Below are 23356 nucleotides of genomic sequence, written 5' to 3'. Positions count from 1 at the left end.
TCCCTTTTCAGGTTTCACCTAGACGGTACGCGCTGTCTCAGCGAGACATGTTGTTTACACACGGTGGGATGACAGCCCACCCACAGCTTTCCATTTCTTAACTTCAACTGCACTCTCATTTGTTCCGTTCCCTTTGTCTTGCATGACTGCGTCATATCCTCTTCTTGGTTTCCCCTCCCCTGGAGCATACACCAAGTACTTGGTCCTTCCACTGCTTCTGTTTTTGTAGCTGCTTTTTATTGGGGTTCAAGCACTACTTTCTCCAAAAGACATGTAAAACATCGGCAAAGCCAATGACGGTGGCTTCTCTTCAGAGATTAATGACCCAGGACAACTTGAACTGAGGCTCTGGCATAGGCCTTTGACTGCATTCCTGTAGGTCACTGCACTCTGCGCCCCTCCACTGTACTCTGCACTACTTTACGCAACGCCAGTTCACTCTACAGCACGCCACTCTATGCCACTGTACTCTACGCAACTCCAGTTTACACCTCTGTGCTCTGCACCACTCTGCTTTATGCCACAGCACTCCACGCCATGCACTCCATGCCACTGCACTCTAATTTACTCCATGCCACTGCACTCTTACTTTAAGGCACTGCATCCTACGCCAGTCCACTGTTCTCTCTACAGCACTTCACAACACTGTCTGCCACTCTACGCCAATCCACTCTATGCTACTTCACTCCACTGTACACCACTCTAGTCCAAATCTATCCACTCCTCTACACACTGCCGCTTAACGCCACTCTATCCCAGTTCACTTAATGCCATTCTACTCTATGCCACTTCACTCTATAAATTCGACCCCAAGCCACTCCAAGCCATTCTATAGCAATTCACTCTATGCCACTGTAATCTACGCCATTCCACTCCACGTCACTTTCACTCCACGTCACTCTACTTCACTCCAAGCCACTCCAGACTACCCCACTCCATTCAACTCCAATCTACGCCACCACACTCTACGTCACTCTGCTCTGTCATTCTATGCTAGTCCACTCCACTCAACGCCATGCCACTCAATTCTACCCTACTTCACTGCACTCTGCTTTACACATGACTAAAAGACATTGGCAAAGCCAATAACTCTTGCATAGGCGTAAGCTATTGCCTTGGCCAATGCTTGAATTCTTTAATTCTGTCCCAGTACAGCCCTGGGTGCACTAAGGAGGGACGGAGGCTGTTAGAACTACCAGATTTACATACATGTGCTGCAGGATCAGGTGAGACTGTTTACACAGACCTGGGCACCTTTCATCAGTGATAATCCCCAGCACGGGGAGGGGAGGGTCATCCTCTTGTTCCTTCTCATCTGGCGGTCAAAGAGGCGGATATGCTGTTCTCCCCACTTCCATTGTCAGCCCTGTCTCACCCCCCTGCCCCCTCCTACAGACCCGCAGACTGCTATAGGGCTCACCCCTCCTGACTACCCAGATGCCCTTACATATATCTCAAGGATCGCCTTAGAAAAGGCCGTCCCCTCCACCTTACCCTCATTCCTCTCTAAGGGCCAGATGAATCAAAGGATTTTGCATTTGCAAACGGTGCGAATCACAAAATTCCATCGCTTGCGAATGCAAAATTGCCTTTCAGGATTTATGAAAGGCATTCGCAATGCAATTTCAAGGAATCACTAAAATAGCGATTCCCTGAAATTGCGACTCCATTTACAGAATCGCAAATAGCGATTCTCTAAATAGGAAATCGCAAATAGGGAATACCTGTGTGCGATTTACAAAGCACATGTATCATGCGTTTCCTAAATGTGAATTGGGCATTTAGGAAATGCAATTACCACCAAATCCAGTTTGGTGGTAAGCATGTGCAATTTTAAAAAATGCATTATAAATGCCCTAAGGCATGTGTGCGCTTTACACGTCTGCAAATATTTTTGGGGTGCATTAAAGGGGGCCTTAGGCCCCCAGCACCCTGGGGTTTGCATTACCTAATTTGCGAACTCCTAACTGAAATTCCCAAATTAGGAAATGCAAAACCATTCGCACCTGTGGGCCTACAGGCCCGTAGGGGTGAATGGAGCGTCATTATCTAATTGCGATTTGGTAAAAACGATTGGGATTTTTAAGAATCGCTATTACCAACGTGCAATTTTCATACATCCCATTTTGCATTTCTTACTTAGCGATTTTTTTAAATTCACTATTTAAGAAATGCAAACCGGGAGCTTGATACTTCTGGCCCTCTGTATCACGAGACCCCTCCCCCACCTCCCTGGGTCATCCCCTTACTTACCCTCCTGATGGCTCTCCCTGAGCCCAGCCCACATTCCCACCGCAGAGGGACTCCATGCACCTAGAGCTAACATTCAGTTGTGCTCTCATCCCAAAAGGGGCCGACATGTACCCAAGGAGGGGCCTTGACTTCCGAGCCCCCAGTTCTGGGTTCTAAGATTTGGGATCCGAGTTCTAGGTACCACCACTGCCCTCCCCTGCACACCCCCTCCCTCTTCTTTGTATGCATCTCCCTGTGCCATACACGGTTGTTAATGCCCTTCTCTCCCATGTCTTTCCGTTATACATTTGCATCATGATGTACTGTCTGTTCAGTAAAGAAACACTACTCACAAAAAAAGAAATACCAGTTGAAGACACTGATTCAAAGAACACAAGTGCACACTATAGTGTGACTGTTGAAATCTGTATTTATTGTTTATTTCTAGCAGCAGCGCCTACTACGGTTCGTTCATTCATACACACATCAGGCAGGGATGTTTCTGGAGTGTTGCCGGGTCCTTGCCTCAGAGTCCAGGGATGTCCGGCTCAAGGTGGGTGTTCTCAGCCCAGAGCTCCCGTCTCACATTTAGGGGTGACTTTCGGGGTCGGGGTCTGGGTCACCCTCTCAGGGGCCCGTGGCCCGGTGTCGCGTGCACCAGCTCAGGTGTTGCCTAGTCCATTGATGCCCCCTGAACACAGCCCACGGCACGGGGGGGGGGGGGTGGGCTGAGGGCGGAACGCGTACTGGAGACTGAATATCATGTGAATCTCAAACGTTTACGATGTGGATTTGTACAGATGTTTTTTTCTTCCGATGGTGATGGCGCATCAGGTCTTCCTTTGCCTTCCGGGTGTCTGGTAGCCCCTGGTTTTAGTGACGACCCCCCTTTTTCTGGCCAAACTGAAAACAGAGATGCAAGGTTACATCAGATGGTCACACCGGAAGTTACAATCTCTATGTGTACACAGATCCCTCCTTCCCACTCCACAGACGTCCACTCCTGGGGTCCCCTGCTATCTACGTGGCTGTAAACAGGGCCAGGATCTCCCCGCTACAATGCATCCCAGACACAGCACAGAAGTAACACATATTGTATTATATACCATACCACAAACCATACATCACAGGACACAACATATCATACTATATGTATCACACCAAGCTATACCACATCACATGACACCAGTCTATACACGTATCCTTCTAAACATCCATTCCAAAGACCACTCCTAGATCACACACCACTCCATACCGCATACTGTATCACAAACCATTCATCTCTACAGGAAGTGACATCACTGCAATCCCAGGATGAACCTCTACAGGAGTTGATATCACTGGTTCTCACCTAAAACAGCCACCTCGCATTCCTGGCATCAACTTCTCAGAGTGCCAAGACCTCAGGGCACAGATAAGGGCATCTCCTGCTTAGACCTGTTAAGGGCTGGCACAAACCAGGATGTGCCCTGTTTAGACCTGTTAAGGGCTGGCACAGACCAGGATGTGCCCTGTTTAGACCTGTTAAGGGCTGGCACAGACCAGGATGTGCCCTGTTTAGACCTGTTACAGGCTGGCACTGACCAGGATGTGCCCTGTTTAGACCTGTTAAGGGCTGGCACTGACCAGGATGTGCCCTGTTTAGACCTGTTACAGGCTGGCACAGACCAGGATGTGCAATGTTTAGACCTGTTACAGGGTGGCACAGACCAGGATGTGCCCTGTTTAGACCTGTTAAGGGCTGACACAGACCAGGATGTGCCCTGTTTAGACCTATTACAGGCTGGCACTGACCAGGATGTGCCCTGTTTAGACCTGACAGGGCAGAGAAGGGCCTTGGGCCAACATCCTGCTGCATTGCAGCCACAGCAAACACTTAGGCCCTGATTTATACTTTTTGGTGCAAAACTGCACTAACGCAGTTTTGCACCAAAATGTTTTGCACCGGCTTGCACCATTTCTGAGCACGAGCCAGGCACCATATTTATGGAATGGTGCAAGCCGGTGCAAAGGGTAGGCTAGCGTAAAAAAAAAAAAAAAAGATGTTAGCCGGGTGGGGCTGGCGGTATGGAAGAAGGGGGTTTTGCTCCAAAAAATGACGTTAGGCAGGTTAGAGTAAAAAAAAATGACTCTAACCAGCCTAGCGTCATTTTCTGACGCAAAACTATCCATACCACATGACTCCTGTCTTAGAAAAGACAGGAGTCATGCCCATCACCCCTATGGCCAGCACAGGGGACCAGGGTCCCCTGGATATGGCCATTGAACCCAGTGCCATATAGGGGGCCCATTTCAGGGCCCCCAATGGCACTTAAAAAACAGAAAGAAAAATACTTATCTGTACTTACCTATACTTACCTGGGATGGAGTCCCCCATCCTCCACTGTCTCTCTGGTGTGGGTGTGGGTGGGGGTGGCCCTGGGGCCTGGGGAGGGCACCTGTGGGCTTATTCCATGTTGTTCCACCATGGAAATAGGGCCACAGGTCCCCTAACGCCTGCCCTGACCCAGGCATTAAATAATGATGCAAAGCAAGCTTAGCGCCATTATTTCACCCCTGTGCATGATTTTAGCACAGGGGGATAAATGTGGCGCTAAGGCCATAGAGTCATTTTTTGCATGTGAACTCCTACTTTGCATCTCATTGACACAAAGTAGGTTTCCACGTCCAAAAAAATGGCTTTAATTCCATAAATTTGGCACTAGACGGGTCTAGCGCAAAAGTATAAATATGGTGTTAGTTTTGTACCGAATTTGCATCAAAAAACTGAAACAAATCCGGCGCAAAACAAGTATAAATATGCCCCCTTACTCTGTCAGATATAATCATATATCTGTCCCAGCGCCCCTCACTTCTCATCCTCACAATCACTCCAAGACCTACACCACACACACATACACACAACATCCTCACAACACACAGATCCAGTCTCAGACAAATCCCACTAAAGACACCTTCAAGCTACCAAACACACTCTGCAGTGCTCCATGCCAGGGACACTGCTGGACACTACTTATCTCTGCCTTGAAGCACTCCTTACCACAAAACACGGCACCCTGTTTTATTTTTAGTCACTGACTCAACTCATACAGATAGATAACAAAAGCAGCCTGGCCATTGTTGTACAAAACTACACGGCGGGACACGTCCAAAGCGTTTTTTAATTATTTTTAATTCTTTAGTTATGAGCACAACGTCAGTATATTATAACTGATTTATTTGCTTGATTTGGTTTTCTAACCCTATTCTAATCTGCATTTATTATTATTCAAGGTAGTTATGGGTTAGGTGCTGCATGCACACATCATCACAGCTGAAGGGTTAGACTTTAGACTAACATTTCATATCCATTGTTGCAGGAGTATCATTTGCATTCACAAGCACATGTATCTGTGTTACCCAACCCTAAAAGGCGTATCACACACAGCACTTTTGGCAGTGTGAGGTAGTTCAGTTTAGAAGGCTGTAGAGTTGATGTGTTTGGTTATTCTTTGCAGGCCTCCAGTGCATGAGATGAATCCATACCGGGTCCTGGAGCGTGTGCAATGCACTGACTCTTGTCCCTCTCAATTCCCCGTTCGCCTCGTGCTCTCGGGAGCGGCTTTTTACCCTCCTCAGAAGACAAGGTGGACGAGACGGAGGAGCATCTGAGTCCCGACAGCCCCCAGGGAACCGCAAGTCCAACACCATACTATTAATATTATGTTCTGAGCGGGGCGACCCCCCCCCAAAATGGAAAAATAAAATGGTAATAAACTTTGTTTATTACCATTTTATTTTTCAGCGTCTCGTCTTGAACTGAGTGTCAGGACGTGGTGGGGCAATTGCTGCCGAGTGGCAGCAGGAAGCTGTGTATTTGTTTAAAGTGTGCATGTCCCTTTGGCTGGCCGTCTTGCGATGGCCTGACTGACATGCGCACTTTAAACATCTCTAACCCAGCTGTCTTAAGGCAGCTAGGTTAGAGAAAACCGGCCTCCAGTGCTCTTGTGAGAGCTGAGAGAGCCCGCTCCCACCAATCCTGACGCTGCTTTCATTCTGGTTACCTGCATGAAAGCAGTGTCAGGATTGGTTAGTGGTGTTTCCTGGCCCTGCGCGTTGAAGCTTCCAGGAGCAGGAGGCCGCTGCAAGAAAGACACCTGAAGGTAAGTGCCTTTTTTATTATTTTTTATTATTATTCTGTCCCCCCCACCCCTGCTCCGCCGTAAACATTAGCCAGCCGCCACTGGTTCTGGGAGTCACACCTGCCTCCCCTCTGCTTACCTTCTTGCTGGGACGACCCTTCTCACCGCAGTCCGAGCTGCAAGTCCCCTTCTTGCAGAATTTCTTGGGCTCTCCGGCACAGTCAGCGTCGCTACTGCAGGCTTTGTCTGGGAAGGGAAGACAAAGGTGGTGTCAGGTCCTCTGCATGATCCAGGAAGGACCACTCCCCCTGAGCACAGACATGCACAGTGAGGTTGGTACGGTGACCCGTTGGAGCAAAGATGTCTTCCCCAACCCTGGGCCCCGCTAAAGCTACAGATAGTAAAAGGGCAACATTAAGGCCGCTGACCGCTTGGCCTTCCTTCTTCTGGGCCCCCTTGGGTCCGCTGTTTTGCAGCGCCCGAGGCATTTTTTACAAAGCTGAGGTACAACAAACTTTTTTTATTGTTTCTAAAATTAGCCACATTCCTGTGCAAACTGGGAAGTAAAAACAAAGGACCTGATTTAGGGTTGGGCGGAGGGGGTTTCGCCATCACAAAGGTGACAAATATCCTGCCTGCATTATTACGGTTCCATTATATCAATGGGAATCTTAATACAGCCAACAGGATACCCATCACAGTTGAGAGGGAGTAACTCGTCCGCCAAACTCTAAATTAGGCCCAAAGTGTGGACAGAGTCGAAGTGAAAAGCGAGTGTTAAATAAAACTAGCACACCATGTCAAACAGACTTGATAAAGTCAAACTGGAAACTTTCCGATCAGCAAATAGACACTTTTCACATTATTCGAGAGATGTGAATCATATCTGTAAGACAAAATATTATAAAGGTTTCTCTGAATAAAAAGGATACAAACATTGACAAAGCCAGTAGGTCTATTTTTGCATATCTGAAAGTGGCTCTTCATTGATTGGGAAGTCTATGTGTATGTATGATTGTGTGGATGGGTGAATGCAGTGGCACAGATGACCCCATTGATGAATGAATCAATGACTGGGTTGATGGACGAATGGGTGAGTCACTGGATACACAAGGGAGTGAATATAAGAGAGAGTGTGCCTGGTCAATGAAAACTTATACAACTTATGGGCCACTGTGAAGGAATATTTAATGCAGTGATTGTCTGAGGGGTAGTAGCCACAGATGGAGAAGGGAGCTGCCTCCTTACACAACCATGGCATTCTAGCCTCACCCATCCATGAAACCACTTATCCTAGTCATTCATTCATACATGCATTCACTCCCCATTCTTATTCATCAATACCTGCACACACTCACACATTCATTCACTCAAGCACTCATCTATGTATTCACTCACCCATCCATTCAACTGTGTACCCATGCATCCATCATGTGCTAACATGCCCATGGATTCACTCATACATATAGTCATCCATGCACTCAATCACTCATATGTTCATACATGCACTTACCTATTTACCCATTCCTTCATTTATGCACTAACTCATCCATTTAACCATGCAATCACATATTCAATCTATGTACTCACTTGTCCAAGGATTAATTCCCTCATACAGTCACCCAAAAGCCCAATCAATCCCCATTCATCCAGTCATGCACTCACTCACCCATTCATCCATACACTTACTCAGGTATTTATTCTTGTATTCACTCACCAGTAGATTTTACCTTGCCAAATATGCATCAATCCATGGGCCATCTTGTCCATGGATTCATTCACACAAATAATGATCAATGTACCCAATCACTAACCCATTAATCGATTTATTCACTCAGTCACTCACTGATTCATACATGCACTTAACCATTTACCTATTCGTGCACTCACTCACTCACTCATTCAACTGTGTACTTATGCATCCATCTATGCACTCACTCCTCTGCGTATTCATTCACTTATAGGGCCAGATTTACAAGGCCCTAATGCCACCGGGGTGTCACTTTTCCTGCGTCAGAGGGGCGTGCAGTGGGGGTTGCAGTGAGCGTTCCATCGCAGCACGTACGGCTTCTGATGCTGACCCAGATTTACACGATATTGTAAGGGATACCTTCCTGCACATAAATAATCACACCCTTAAAAGTAGACACCCTTGCACTATGGTGCAAGGATGGCTGCATTGGCTCAGGCAGTATAATTTAGCGCTAGAGCAGGGGGAAACGCGCCATATTCTTGCATGTATTGCACAGCCCTGCGTTTCAAGTGGCACGTGCTGCTGATTTTGGCGCAGCACCGTACTGTGCCAGTTTCTTGTAAATCTGGCCCATGTATTCATCCATTCACCCAATCACTCATTTGTTAATCTACCCATGCACTCACTCATCCATCCATCCATTCATCCTTTGAGTCTTTCTAGCATTCACACATTTACTGATTTACACATGAAATCGCAAATTAAAGCACGTTTGTTTAATTTCCAATGCTTGTTAATATAGGGCCTGATTTAGAGTGTGGCGGACATGATGGTTATTCCATCCGCTGTATTATCAATAATTCAACCAGTTTTTGTAAAGCGCAGCTACTCATCTGTGAGGGTCTCAAAGCGCTGGGGTGGGGGATGGGAGGGAGAAGGGTGGACCCTCATCCGAAGAGCCACGTTTTGAGGTTCTTCCTGAAGATGGTGAGCGATGGCCTTTGTCTGAGGTCTAGGGACAATGTAGGTGAAGGATTGTCCTCCGGCAGTGGTTTTTCGAATGCGAGGGATAGTGGCCAGAGCCAGTTGAGCAGAGCAGAGGGATCTGGCGGGGGTGTGGAAGGAGACGCAGTGGTTCAGGTATGCCGGTCTGATGTTGTGTATGGCTTTGTACGTGTGGGTGAGTATCCTGAAGGTGATTCGTTTGTCTATCGGGAGCCAGTGGAGGGTCCTCAATTGCTGGGAGATATGTTCTTGGCGTGGGAGGTTAAGGACAAGTCTGCAGGCGGCGTTCTGGATGAGTTGCAGCTTTTTGATATTTCTCGTCCTGGTGCCAGCGTGGAGAGTGTTGCCGTAGTCAAACTTGCTTGTGACTAATGCGTGGGTGACTGTCCTGTGGCAGTCTGCTGGGATCCATTTGAAAATTTTCCGGAGTTGGCAGAGGGTGTGCCAGCAGGAAGAGGTGACTGAGTTTACCTGTCGGGTCATGGATGATGCCTAGGTTGCAGGTGTGCTCAGTCAGTGAAGTCGGGGGGCTAATAGATGTGGGCCACCAGTAGTCATCCCATGCTGAGGTGACGTTTCCAAAGATGATGAGCTCTGTCTTAAGGCAGCTTTCTCTCATCCAGGTGGTGATGGCTTCCATTCCTGAGCGGAAATTCCTTTTGGGCGTGTCTGGGTCTTCGGTGAGGGAAATGATGAGTTGTGTGTCATCTTTGTATGACACGATGTTCATTCCGTGGCTTCTGATGATGGCTGCGAGTGGGGTCATGTATATGTTGAAAAGTGTTGGACTCAGAGAGTGATCCTAGGGGAACTCCGCAGCTGACTCCTATGGGTTTAGATGTGTAGGGAGGAGACCCTCTGAGTCCTTCCGGAGAGGAAGGAGTGGATCCATATCAGGGCTGTTCTGTGGATTCCTACGTCGTGGAGTCTGGTGCACAGTGTGCTGTGGAACACTGTGTTGAAGGCCGCTGAGAGGTTGAGGAGTATGGGTGCTGCGGTGTGCCCGCAGTCTATAAGTGATCGGATGTCATCGGTGGCTGCAAGAAGAGCTGTCTCCGTGCTGTGGTTGTTGCGGAACACGGACTGGGAGCTGTCCAGAGAGTTGTTGACCTCAATGAATTTTTTTTGTTGTGTGTTGATGACTTTCTCCAGTACTTTGGCCGGGAAGGGTAGCAGCGAGATGGGCCGGAAGTTTTTTGGTTCTGATGGGTCGGCCGAGGTTTTCTTCGGGAATTCTAATATATGTTCAGGAATTCTATTATATGTTTCTTAGGATTCTATTATATCCTATGGAAGTTGTAATACAGCATATGGGATATCCGTCATGTTTGTGAGTGAGTAACCTGTCTACCACACTCTAAATCAGGCCCATAGTTTGTAATACCCTAGCTAAGTCATTTCTAATGTCTGACAAACAACATGTGCTACTGTCAGTCAGTTTAATGGTACTCAGGTACTAATTTGAAAGGATTTAGGGATTATGTGTGGTTATGTTGAGACTGAAACCCTTAACTTACAGATCTCACCAGGTGCCAGCAGCAAGTCACTCTGCCACTTGCCGGTGTGTGCATATCTGTGGGTGTCCCTGGCTATCGACAGTGGGATGTTTGCTTCCCTTCCCACTACCTGAGTTCAGACATGACAGGTGTGCCAGAGGTTGACAGAATCAGATGAACACAGAAGATGTGGGAAGAGTACAGATGCCATAAAAAAATGAGCTTGGAGGCTTTTTCTGCCCCTCTTCCAGGGTGCTGGTTCAGACCTGACTGTGTTCTTGAATATTCTTTATCTGAATCATAAGCAAGTTAACTTGTTCATGGGCATGCATGATCCATGTTTCTATACGTATGTTTGACCACAGCCCAATGATCATGGACAACGGCACCACAGACAGTAGCTCAGATCACACCCTGGATCTCAACAGCCTGATGAACATGGACCTCGGCACTGCGGACGGTAACTCAGATGACAACCTAGATCTCAACCGCCTGATGATCATGGATGACGGCACCACAGACAGTAGCTCAGATCACACCCTGTATCTCAACAGCCTGATGATCATGGACCTCGGCACAGCAGACAGTAGCTCAGATGACAACCTGGATCTCAACAGTCCAATGATCTTGAACCTCAAAACCGCAGATGGTACCTCAGACGACACCCTGGATGTCATCTCTAAGGCATGCTCAGATCCCCCATCCCCTCGTGCCCAACAGTGGTCCCTGAGGGGTGTAGAGCAGATGTTCAAGACAGTTTTCAAAGGAGTGACAGAATAACATCATGTTTAAAGGAGGAAAACCAATAGCCAGACACAAGAGAAAGATTTAAGAGAACAGAAACAGTGAATCTGAAGGTAGAGCTCCTGGAGAAGAGATGCAGGCAGAGGACCAGAGAGAGCACCTTTAGACTGGCTCTCAAGGAAAAGGTGGAGCTCAGAGTCATTAAGATGGGACAGCTATGAATAGGAAAGATTAGCAGCCCGAGAGGTTGGTTAAAGAAGACGTGTTGAGTGAAGAGAAGTTAGAAAGATCAGTTTTTGAGGTGAAAACTTTACAAAGTCAGACGCAGAACGTGAAGAGCAAGAAGGGAGGGAGAAATGTGATTATCTGGGCAAAGAAGGCACCGAGAGTGAGAAGAATCTGGCTATGAGATTCTTTAGCAGGAAGAAGGTCAGAGTTACAGGCCAAGCGGAGAGAAGAGGGACGCACTGGGTGACCATGTGCACCGGCATTTGACCAGCATTGCTCTGCCCTAATCAGGGTACCAGTGGAGAGAAGTGGACAGGAAGATACTTCTTAAAGGCCTTCAGAGTCTCAGAAGTGATAGAGAACAGGGGAATCCTGGCTTAAACACAGAATTGGAGACAGAACTGGAGATGGGGGGTTTGGATGAAACAACAGCATCAGGGAAAGATGGATCATGTAAAAGGATCGATACAAATGCAGCTGCTGCATGCAAGGTCGATAATGGATTATCGCACAGCGAGAAGTCACAAAGGAGGTAAGTCGGTCACAAGGTAAGATGCAAGTGAACATGGCAGGCACCTAGGAAATACATGGATTGTAGAGGCCATGAGAAAGCCCTTAAAGGAGTCTAGTTTGTAGTCTAAGGCATTCAGCACACGTTCATTTTGGCATGATGCATCAACTGGCCAGTGCAAAGAAGCCAGAGCCAGCCCTGCACCTCAGGACCGCCCCACTCATCAGGAGCTCCAAAGGTTGCTGCAAACCTGGCAATTCAACTGAGACCCTGGACCATGCAGCGCTGGATACCCTCACGGTGATACATTGCGCTCTACAATTGACTGATTGATTGATTGAAGTGGCCAGACAGAGAAAAGCCCTGAATTGCAGGTGATGTATCTGGATGGAAAGGATATATCTAGGTGACAAGACTGGAGCTGATTAAGATGATGACCTAACAGCTACTCCATCCAATTCGTCTAAATGGAGAAAAAAGATGCAGTCGCTTAGAAAGCCGGAATTACATCGCTGATTTCTGCAAAATGGGAAGGACTGGTTGAGGCAAACAAGATGCCTTCATGTTTACGTGTCGGCCTGTATTCAGAGCTGAAGAAGTAGATATGTCCTCCTTGGGGACTGAGAAGAATCTAATAAAAGAGAGAGAGTTTAAAGGTAGTGGGCACCACTGGTGGCAAAACAAGAAAAAGTGTCAGTTTAAAGAGGCAGCTTGTTGATTAATGTTGAATTTTTCCTGTGAGTGAGGAGAGTCCGTAGAGGTTCCCGTGAAGATGTGGAGGGAGACCATGCCTCCTCAAGGGATGAGGAATTGTCAGAGGTGCAGGAAGACATAAACATATATTGATGTATTAGGGTGTTGCTACCTGGTGTACTGGAAAGTTTGTGCGGCTGTGCACCAAGGGTGGCCACTGTTATCTTCTGAAACTTTGTTGTGTCTCGAATAAAGCGACCAACTATCAAACTATGAAGATTTTATTTTTTCACCACATTTCTTAAAGTACTTGCAAAGGTTTTGGTGACTGCTCTGTCAACAAAATATAGCACTCCCTGCTCCTCTGAAGCTGCCAGTACTTAATTTGTGCTGGTGGCTGCAGATGCAGGAAACTGACATTCGTTTATGGGTACCTGGAAAAAGCTTGATCCAGACAAGAGACGAAGGGTGTCATTTTTACTAGGAAATGACATAGCGTGGTGCTGCAAGCCAGCTTGCTGCACTGCGTCATTTCAGAAGTACAGGGATGCGACGTATTTACAGAAATACGATGCATCCCTGTACTTTCCTCTGAGCTGGCACACAAACGGTTGCCTAGTGCCAACGCAGGCACCCTTGCACCATGGTGCAAGGGTGCCTGCATTGCAGGGATGATTGTTTATTTGCACAAACGCACACCTTCCTGCACATAAACAATCAGATATGGCTTTATCTCTTTCTATGTAGTATTCTATTCTATCCAGACTGCAGCACACATCGAAAGAGAAAAACACGGGGAGAGATGACGTTATTTCTCCCCATTGTGCCACTATATTGCCACCCCTGAGGTGGCGTAGGAGTCTGACGCATTCCCAGCCAGGTAAATCTGGGAATTGGTCGGATTTCATCAGATCCCATGGGTGTTGCGTGGGAACACTCACAGCAACACCCGTGGCGTGCCACTTTCACATAGAGTAATGTGTGAAAGGGGGCCATATTTACAAGGCCATGAAAAGCAACCAAGGTGGCTTTGCATGGCCTTGTAAATATGGGCCAGCACTCTGCACCACCAGAGCATAAAAGGCCACATAAATGAGCCCAAAGGGAGAAAAAGGAGAAAGAAGAAGTAAGAGAAAAAACACTGAACAAGGAGAAAGCAGAGATGAAAAAGTGAGAGAGTGAGATATAGGATTTGGTGATGGAAAAAAAAAGAGGCACAATGTGGAATCAAGGCTGGGTAGCCTCAGTATTCATGGGATAAAGAGGCAGGAAGCAGAGGGTGATGGCATAAAGAGGCTTGAGGGAGAATCACACTAGGTAACGTTAGTATTCATGAGATAAAGAGACAGGAAGCAGATGGTGATGAAAGAGGCATGAGGTGGAATCAAGACTAGGTTGCCTCAGTATTCATGAGATAAAAAGACAGGAAGTGGAGGGTGATGGAAGAAAGAGACATGAAGTGGAGTTAAGACGAGTTAGTCTCAATATTCATGAGATAAAGAGTCAGGAAGCAGAGGGTGATGGAAGAAAAAGGCTTGAGGTAGAACCAAACTAGGTAGCTTCAGTATTCTCGAGATAAAGCAGCAGGAAGTGGAAGTAGATGAAAGAGGCATGAGGTGGACTCAAGACTTAGTTGCCTCAGCATTCATGAGATAAAGAGACAGGAAGCAGAGGGTGATGAAAGAGGCATGAGGTGGACTCAAGACTAGGTTGCCTCAGTATTCATGAGATAAAGAGACAGGAAGCAGAGGGTGATGGAAGAAAGAGCAAGAGGTGGAATCATGACCAGGTAGCCTCAGTATTCATGAGATAAAGAGGGTGGAAACGGAGGGTGGTGAAAGAAAGAGGCCTGAGTAGAATCAAGATTAATTAGCCTCAGTATTCAGGAGTTAAAGAGGCATGAAGCGGAGGGTGATGGAAGAAAGAGGCTTATGGTGGAATCACGGCTAGGTATCCTCAGTATTCATGAGATAAAGATGAAGGAAGTGGAGGGTGATGAAAGAGGCATGATGTACAATCAAGGCTAGGTAGCCTCAGTATTAATGAGAAAACGAGACAGGAAGTGGAAGGTGATCGGAGAAAGAGGCATGAGGTGGAATTATGACTAGATAGCCTCAGTATTCATGAGAACGAGGCACGAATCAAAGGGTGATGGAAGAAAGAGGCATGGGGTGGAATCATGGCTAGGTAGCCTCAGTATTCATGAGATAAAGAGGGAGGAAGCAGAGGGTGGTGAAAGAAAAAGGCCTGAAGTGGAATCAAGACTAATTAGCCTCAGTATTCATGAGATAAAAAGGCAGGAAGCGGAGGGTGATGAAAGAAAGAGAATTAAAGTGGAATCAAGGCTAGGTAGTCTCAGTATTCATGAGATAAAAAAAACAGGAAGTGGAGGGTGATGAAAGAGACATAAGGTGGAATCAAGGCTAGGAAGCCTCAGTAATCATGAGATAAAGAGGCAGGAAGCGGAGGGTGATGGAAGAAAGAGGATTAAAGTGGAATCAAGGATAGGTAGCCTCAGTAGTCATGAGATAAAAAAGCAGGAAGTGGAGGGTGATGAAAGAGACAAAAGGTGGAATCAAGGCTAACTAGCATCAGTATTCATGAGCTAAAGAGAAAGGGAGTAAAGGGTGATTAAAGAGGCATGAGGCGGAATCAAGGCTAGGTAGCTTCAGTATTCATGAGAAAAAGAGGTAGGAATCGGAACTTGATGAAAGTGGCATGAGGTGGAATGAAGGCTACATAGCCTCAAGCTTCATTAAGTAAAGATGGAGGGAATTGAGGGTGGATGGAAGAAAGAGGCATGGGGTGGAATCATGACCAGCTAGCCTCAGTATTCATGAGATAAAGAGGCAGGAAGAGGGGGGGTGGAAGAAAGAGGCACGAGGTTGAACCACGACTAGTAAGCCTAAGTATTCATGAGATAAAGAGGCAGGAAGAGGGGGGGTGGAAGAAAGAGGCACGAGGTTGAATCATGACTAAGTAGGGTCAGTATTCATGAGATAAAGAGGCAGAAAATGGAGGGGGATTGAAGAAAGAGGCATTAGGCAGAATCATGGCTAGTAAGCCTCAGTATTCATGGGATAAAGAGGCAGGAAGGGGGGGGGGGTGGAAGAAAGAGGCACGAGGTTGAATCATGACTAGTTAGCCTCAGTATTCATGAGATAAAGAGGCAGTAAGAGGAGGGTGATGGAAGAAAGAGGCATGAGGTGGAATCATGACTAGTTAGCCTCAGTATTCATGAGCTAAAGAGTCAGGAAGGGGGGTGGTGGAAGCAAGAGGTATGATGTGGAATCATGACTAGTTATCCTCAGTATTCATGAGATAAAGAGGCAGGAAGAGGGGGGTGGTGGAAGAAAGAGGCTTGAGTGGAATCATGACTAGGTAGCTTCAGTATTCATGAGATAAAGAGGGAGGAAGAGGAGGGTGGTGGAAGAAACAGGCGTGAGGTTGAATCATGACTAGTTAGCCTCAGTATTCATGAGATAAAGAGGCAGGAAGAGGAGGGTGGTGGAAGCAAGAGGCATGAGGTAGAATCATGACTAGACATCCTTGGTATACTGCAAGCCTGAGGTTCAGCAAAACAGACCGTGGATGGGTAGAACATTACTCACAGGGGATGAGGTCCAGGCATCGCTTGCCGCAGCTGGTCTGGCAGCACTCCTGAGGTGCCGGACATGCTGCATCAGTGCTGCAGTTCTTGGCTGTGACGTTCGTGCAGTCCGGGGCAGAGGTGGGCAAGGTCTCCTGCGTAGTGCAGTTTTCAGCTGTTCCATTGGTTCCATTCACACAACGAGGAGCAATGACATCTGGGCACCACCCAAGGCTCTCTTCGGATGAGTTATCTGCACAAAATAAACACAGCATGTAGTACAGGGCACGGCCTTCAAAGAATAACTAGGGGCACTACGTGGCATAACGGGCAAAGACTGAAGTAGCACAACTTTGCAGAAAATGATGGCACAGAAAAGATGAAATTAACACTTCAAACTTTGCTTTACGTGTATTCACATTTCGACATCTACACTCATAAAACATTTATTGATCTTTACAGTATGAAACAAACACAAAAAATGAGACAATGCTGTGCAATGTAACACATATGGAAATGCATAAAAGGCTTTTAGAAGTTGCGCTCTGTTAGCAGGTGAACCTGAAAAATTCATCAAGTCGTTACGAGGGGTGAGGTGAGGGCAAATGCAGCTATTAATAATACATTAAAAAACAATATGGTGCTTTGCGTTTGGAGTCTTGTAATCACATATAGCAATGCAAGAACATTTTAGATTACATCTTCACTTTTTGTAAATACTTCCCAGATATAAAAGCACAAGTCATCTTACTCAAAGTTTTGTCAACAGAAATATAGTTCTTGGTATTTACATTGAACAATCATTGGAGGAGCCACGAGATCTGAGATTTAAACGACCGAGCTACTGTCTTAACCAATGCTTGTTGCACAGGCATGTGAAAGCATGTATCATGACATGTGAATACATGTCCAGGATTGCTGGAATGGGCTTCCCATAAAAAGCAATCAATCTTAGATGGGCGCTAAGATGCCCTGGCAGGCACGTGCCGCAAGTACGCATGCGCATGCGTTGTGACGGGTGTCACTGCGCCTCTGCACGCATGCGCCCTGAGCACGCTTCCCTGGCTGCTCCGTGATTGGCTGTGCTCTGCAGCGCACAGTGACGCTGGAAGCGCGCAGGCAGATTCACAGGAAGACAAGGCTCACAGCCCCCACCCTGCAAGATTTCATATGTCATGTATTGACATATCTAAAGAAATGTTTTGCCCAATTGCATGAGTCCCCTTTTCCTTAATTTACTCAAATGTAATTGAAGCAGAAATTGGATGTTCACACCATAGCAATAAAAACAGCAATATCAGCCCTCATCCTCCTGGACCTCTCCGCAGCCTTCGACATGGTTTGCCACCGCACCCTACTAACAAGCCTCCACGAAGCCGGAATACAAGAAAAAGCCCTTCTCTGGATCTCCTCCTTTCTCTCCGGCAGAACCCAGAGAGTCCGACTCCCACCCTTCTGCTCCAATGCCGCCAACATCATCTGCGGCGTACCCCAAGGCTCCTCTCTAAGCCCGACGCTGTTCAACGTCTACATGGCCCCCCTTGCACAACTGGCCCGTCAGCACAACCTCAGCATTCTCTCCTACGCCGACGACACCCAGCTCATCCTCTCCCTCACCAAAGACCCACACACCGCCAAAGCCAACCTCCACGAGGGATTAAAGTCCATCGCCGAATGGATGAGAAATAGCCGCCTTAAGTTGAACTCCGACAAGACAGAGGTCCTCATCCTTGGACGCACCCCCTCGGCCTGGGACGACTCCTGGTGGCCCACCGCGCTGGGACCCCCTCCAACGACAGCCAACCACGCACGCAACCTGGGTTTCGTCCTCGACTCCGTCCTCACCATGTCCATACAGGTCGACGCAGTTTCCTCCTCCTGCTACAACACCCTCCACATGCTCCGTAGAATCTACAAATGGATCCCGACGGAAACCAGAAAAACTGTGACCCAGGCCCTCGTCAGCAGTAGACTAGACTACGGTAACGCTCTATACACAGGCATCCCAGCAAAAGACATCCGACGACTCCAACGCATCCAAAACGCCTCCGCCCGACTGGTCCTCAACGTACCCCGCCGATGCCACATCTCCCACCACCTGAAAGACCTCCACTGGCTCCCCGTGGACAAGAGGATCACCTTCAAGCTCCTCACCCAAGCTCACAAGGCACTCTACAACGCCGGACCAGCCTACCTGAATAACAGACTCAACTTCTACGCCCCCTCCCGCCAACTCGCTCCGCCAACCTCGCCCTCGCCATCGTTCCCCGCTTCCAACGCAAGACCTCCGGCGGCAGATCCTTCTCCTACCTCGCCGCCAAGACCTGGAACACCCTCCCAACCCCCCTGCGACAGACCCAGGACCTTCTCACCTTCAGGAGACTCCTCAAGACCTGGCTCTTCGACCAGTAGCAGCAGCCAGCCCCCCCACCCCCCCCCCCTCAGCGCCTTGAAACCCTAACGGGTACGTAGTGCGCTCTATAAATATTGTGATTGATTGATTGTAGTGTAGCAGTGCTTAATTTGTAAATAAAAAGGTGCTGTTCCCAAAGCCCTCCTCTTAAACATGCGGCTGTTGCAATTAAATGTGTGAACATGGAATACTGAGGAGGCGTAATCCTGAAACCATTTCGGGCCTCTTCAATCCATGTAAAGCTACTCCCTGCCCCTTCAGCTCACTCTTGCAGCTTTCTACTTTCTCCCTTTGTGACGCTTTTTTGTTTTTTCCTTCATTTGTCTTTCCCATATGTGTCTTTTGCTCGTAGCAAATGCTTGCGGCAGAAGAATAAGGCCTCGGCCCTCAAAAATAAGTGCCATTGCTCAGCACCGGAAACAACAAGCACAAATTAAGCACTGTAGTGTAGACACTGGCCTCTGAGTGGAAAGTAGAATTAAGTTAGGGCGCTCAAGTCGTTGAATCACGGAACAGTTAAGAAAGGGTACCCCCCACGGAAAAGCTCAGAGCAGTCAGCGGGACCACCTGCTGCGCGACATTGGTGCCACAAAGTGGAAGTAAAACTGATCTGTAAAATACATCAGTTCAATTAACTGCACAGACCCCACACTCTTACTGCAATTAATAAAGTGTTTTACTCAACTTAAGGGAGACAGTCGCACAATGCATACACAGAAGTTTTTTTGTTTTTTTGTTGTTAGTGAATGGGTGTCTGCCCAGGGGGCATTCCTGACCAAGGGTGTCGGCACGAGACGGCATTCTGCACAAAGTGTGTGTGTACCCAGGTCTTTTCCTCAGCCACTGTGTCTGCCTAGTGGCCATTCTTCATGAGTGTGTCTGACCTGGGGGGACATTTTTCACAACTGTGTCTTTCTAGGGGACATTCCTCACGGAGTGTGTTCGCCGGGGGCCATTCTTCATGGAGTATGTCTGCCCTGCGTGCCATTCCTTACGGAGTGTGTCTGCCTGGGGGCCACTTCTCATGGTGTGTGCCTGCACCAAGGGCCTTTCCTCAAGGCGTAAGTGTGCCCCAGGGTGTGGGTGCATTTCCCATGGAGTGCGCCTGCTTAGGGCTTTCTTCACAAGTGTGTCTGCCCAGGAGACAGGCTTCACAGAGTGTGTTTGCCAGGGGCCATTCTTCATGCAGCATGTCTGCCCGGGGGCCAGTCTTCATGAGTGTGTCTGCCCCAGGGGACATTCTTCATGAAGTGTGTCTTCCCCAAGGGCCATTCTTCACAAGTGTGTCTACCCCAGCGTCCATTCTTCATGTGTGTCTACCTCAGCTGCCATTCTTCATGAGTGTGTCTAAACCAGCAGCCATTCTTCATGAGTGTGTCTACCCCAGCAGCCATTCTTCATGAGTGTGTCTACCCAACGGCCATTCTTCATGAGTGTGTCTACCCCAGCGGCCATTCTTCATGAGTGTGTCTACCCAACGGCCATTCTTCATCAGTGTGTCTACCCCAGCGGCCATTCTTCATCAGTGTGCCTACCCAATGGCCATTCTTCATGAGTGTGTTTACCCAACGGCCATTCTTCATGAGTGTGTCTACCCCTGCGGCCATTCTTCATGAGTGTGTCTACCCCAGCGGCTATTCTTCATGAGTGTGTCTACCCCAGCACTCTTGGCTCTAGGATGTTTTCGAGGGATAGATGTGGGACCCGCTCATGAAGCATGCCACGCTAAGTAGGCCAGGGTTTACCCTCCTATGTCATCAGAAGAAATATACATAGTAATTCCACTACATGTTTGGATGTTTCTTCTAGGAGTTTTGTCATTCTTGTGTGTTTATTTCTGCTAACAAAGAGTGTAGAACCACCCTTTACCTCCTCACTCTCTTTGGGGTGTTCGCTACCTGTGTTGCACCTGTCCTGTATGTGTGAAAAGCCATGTGACGTCCCTCCTGCTTCTGTGACCTGTGTGAAGGTTGTATTGTTGCTGCCCATGTTGTACCACTGTTCTGAAGTTCAATGTAAAGCATTCTACTACACAAAGGACAAAATTATTCACTTTACCAATGCTTGTTGTAATGCAAGATATGAATGAAAGAGTGAACCCTCAGAAAATATTTGAGTAGGGTGTACTTTTGGATTTACATAAGCAGTTTTTGGAATGGACTAGATGTCTTTTCAAAATTTTAGAACACAGCTGACAAATAGCTGCTTTTGACATGTGAGGCCTACGACCAATTGTTGCCTCTTAGCCACTGGCTCTTTCAATGCTGCTATTCACAGCCCACGATGACAGTGTAAACACTGAAAAACTGAGAAAGGAGGGACATGGTGCTTGTTCCCCTCTTCCTGAGCACAGCTTTGGCCTTCAGGCTGGTATGGTTTGATGCATTCTCCATTGAACTGGTGCAAAACATGGTACGAGGGCACCTAAATAATTATGGCCCTTATTGTCACCTGAATTTTGAAATAGTTATTAGCTGAAACCCAAAACACACTTTGAGATTTGCGACTGCCAGTGGCACGGCCCTCTTTCAACACTGTAAGCTAGTGCTGTTTGATCTTGGTGCCGGGTGAGGGACCGTCTAGCAAATGGCTAGACACCTCCACCTCATGCCAGAGAGGACCATCAGCACATGTGCCTTGTTCCTGATAAAATCCATGGACTTTATGAGTTGATGCCAACCTGGCACTGGTGGAGATGAGGCATGCAATGCCATGACCTGGCAGAAACACTCAGCAGCCACGCCCTTCATCGTGTCTAGTGGCATGTTCTACTGCATGGTCACCACTGTGTCCCTCAAACCAAGTACTGCCAGGAACCCTTTGCGGGCCTCTAACATCGCACGGGCTCACTGGTGGCATGTGTAGACACCTGATTTCTCTCACTCACTCACTCACTCACTCATTGGCTCACCTTCATTAGACTCATGATTCTGACCCTTCCCTGGGCCACCGAGAGCCAAGCCGACCACCAGTGAGAACACCAGAGCCTTCAGCATGGTGGCGGTGTCTAGGTCTTCAGATCCAAGGCAGGACAGGAGGGTAGAGAAAGATTCCCTTCTTGCCCAAGAGAAGAAGCTTACCTCCTTTTATACCCCTCCTTTATCCCACATCCCTAAAAAAGCCCCCACCTTGTCACCCCCCCAACACCTGACAGGTTCATTAAACGTTGAACGTCTATGAAAGGGATGGTCAGGTTACAAAGCCCGTCCCCTCCTCCTAGGATCGTCAGCGGGCGGCGTCTCCGTCTCAAGGGACCCCGGTCTCCTGGCCATTGTTGTCTTGCCTTTGAGATCAGGGTCCCACAGTAACAAAGCCCTGCCTGGGAGTGAAACTGCAGGACTCACCCCTGGGAGATGAATGTGACACCCATGGCGCGTATCACTGGTCCGCTCAACAGCGTGTAACAGACCCAAAGAAGCGCGTCAAGACAATGCCATCAGGTGCTGATGGAAACTTTACGTCTCATGACACTATGAGCGGCCTCAGCCCAGAAACTCGAAGCCACTAGGGACACAAAAGCTTCCTGCCTCATTGTGGGGATTTTCTTTTCAGCCTCAGAACAACAGGACATTGAATGTATAAAAGGCATCTTTGGGGCTGTGCTTCTTTTGTTGAAGGTGTACGCAGACCATCACTGATGCTAAATTTAGAACAGACTCAGCAGGCCTGAGGGGATGTGAAAGATGAAGTAATGGAATGGGTGGGACGTAGGATCCTACAGACAGGATGTGACGTGCCTTCAGCTCAGTGGACTTGAATATACCTTCAGTGAATCAGTTCACAGGAACTTAAACATAGACCTGGGACTTAGGGTGAGAGCACGAGGACGGGGCACTTCCAAACTTAGAGCTTTGAAAAACTCTGCAGAGTGCTGGGGCTTTAAAACATGCCATGGATTTGTTGAATTTTTAATTACTGATATTACGAACTCCATGGGAAATGTGGAAATTAGTACCAGGTGGGGCCTTTCAAAGCACAGTGAGCAGATACTTTGATTCATTTTTTGAGGGGTTTGTCAATGTATTTATTCAGTTTATAAAGCACAAGAACCCCAGTGAGGCGTCTTGGCACTAAGGGGAGACAGGCAGCTGGAGCGGTGATTACAGAGAGAAGGTCCAGGTCTTAAGGGCTTTCCAGAATGAACTGGGGACGTAAACTGAACGGGAAATCCAAGCATAACACGTTTTGGGTGAAGAAACGTCCAGTACATGAAGCAGCTGGTCCAAGCACATGTGATAGTCCAGAGAACTTAAAAACGTCAGCTAATGGTCTGGAACACCAAGCACATGGGGGCACATTTACAAGACTAGTGGCGCACGCAACTCCGCAGGCCACCTTCCTGCGCTGCTCTACGCCATTGTGAAAGAGAAGGAATGCACCGTATTTACGAAATACGCTCCCCTGTGCTGGCGCCCTTTTGGCTGCCTAGCGCAAACACAAGCCCCCTTGCACCTTGGTGCAAGGGTTCCTGAATTGCATGCAGGCCCACCTTCCTGCACAAAAACAATCCATGGAGGTGTTTTCCTCTTTCTACGTGTGCTGCAGAAAACAGCACACATGGACAGAGAAAAAACAAGGAGAAATAAAGATATTTCTCCTTGTTACGCCTCCCCTGGAGAGTACAGTGGGTC

The 23356-nt window shown here is 47.8% G+C and overlaps 1 protein-coding gene across 1 annotated transcript; it reads right to left on the bottom strand.

Annotated features, from left to right (window-relative positions):
• Positions 1 to 2644: 2644 nt before the first annotated feature.
• LOC138247118 (antileukoproteinase-like) lies at positions 2645 to 21794 on the bottom strand. Its single transcript, XM_069201861.1, has 4 exons — positions 21637 to 21794; positions 16335 to 16565; positions 6493 to 6599; positions 2645 to 3135 (listed from the first exon to the last, which is right to left on the bottom strand). Exons 1-4 carry the CDS (start codon positions 21719 to 21721, stop codon positions 3106 to 3108), a joined length of 453 nt encoding a protein of 150 aa, XP_069057962.1. The 5' UTR covers positions 21722 to 21794; the 3' UTR covers positions 2645 to 3105.
• Between the last annotated feature and the right edge of the window lie 1562 nt (positions 21795 to 23356).

Source organism: Pleurodeles waltl, chromosome 7 (assembly GCF_031143425.1).
Source record: "Pleurodeles waltl isolate 20211129_DDA chromosome 7, aPleWal1.hap1.20221129, whole genome shotgun sequence".
Lineage (NCBI taxonomy): Eukaryota > Metazoa > Chordata > Amphibia > Caudata > Salamandridae > Pleurodeles > Pleurodeles waltl.
This window is presented reverse-complemented; position numbering and strand designations above follow the sequence as displayed.

Coding starts and splice junctions, on each gene's coding strand:
- LOC138247118 (XM_069201861.1), bottom strand. CDS start 21,721: ATGCTGAAGGCTCTGGTGTTCTCACTGGTGGTCGGCTTGGCTCTCGGT. Junction 16,566..21,636: donor GAATCATGAGTCTAATGAAG/GTGAGCCAATGA, acceptor TATTTTGTGCAG/ATAACTCATCCGAAGAGAGC. Junction 3,136..6,492: donor AGGGTCGTCCCAGCAAGAAG/GTAAGCAGAGGG, acceptor CTCTGTTTTCAG/TTTGGCCAGAAAAAGGGGGG.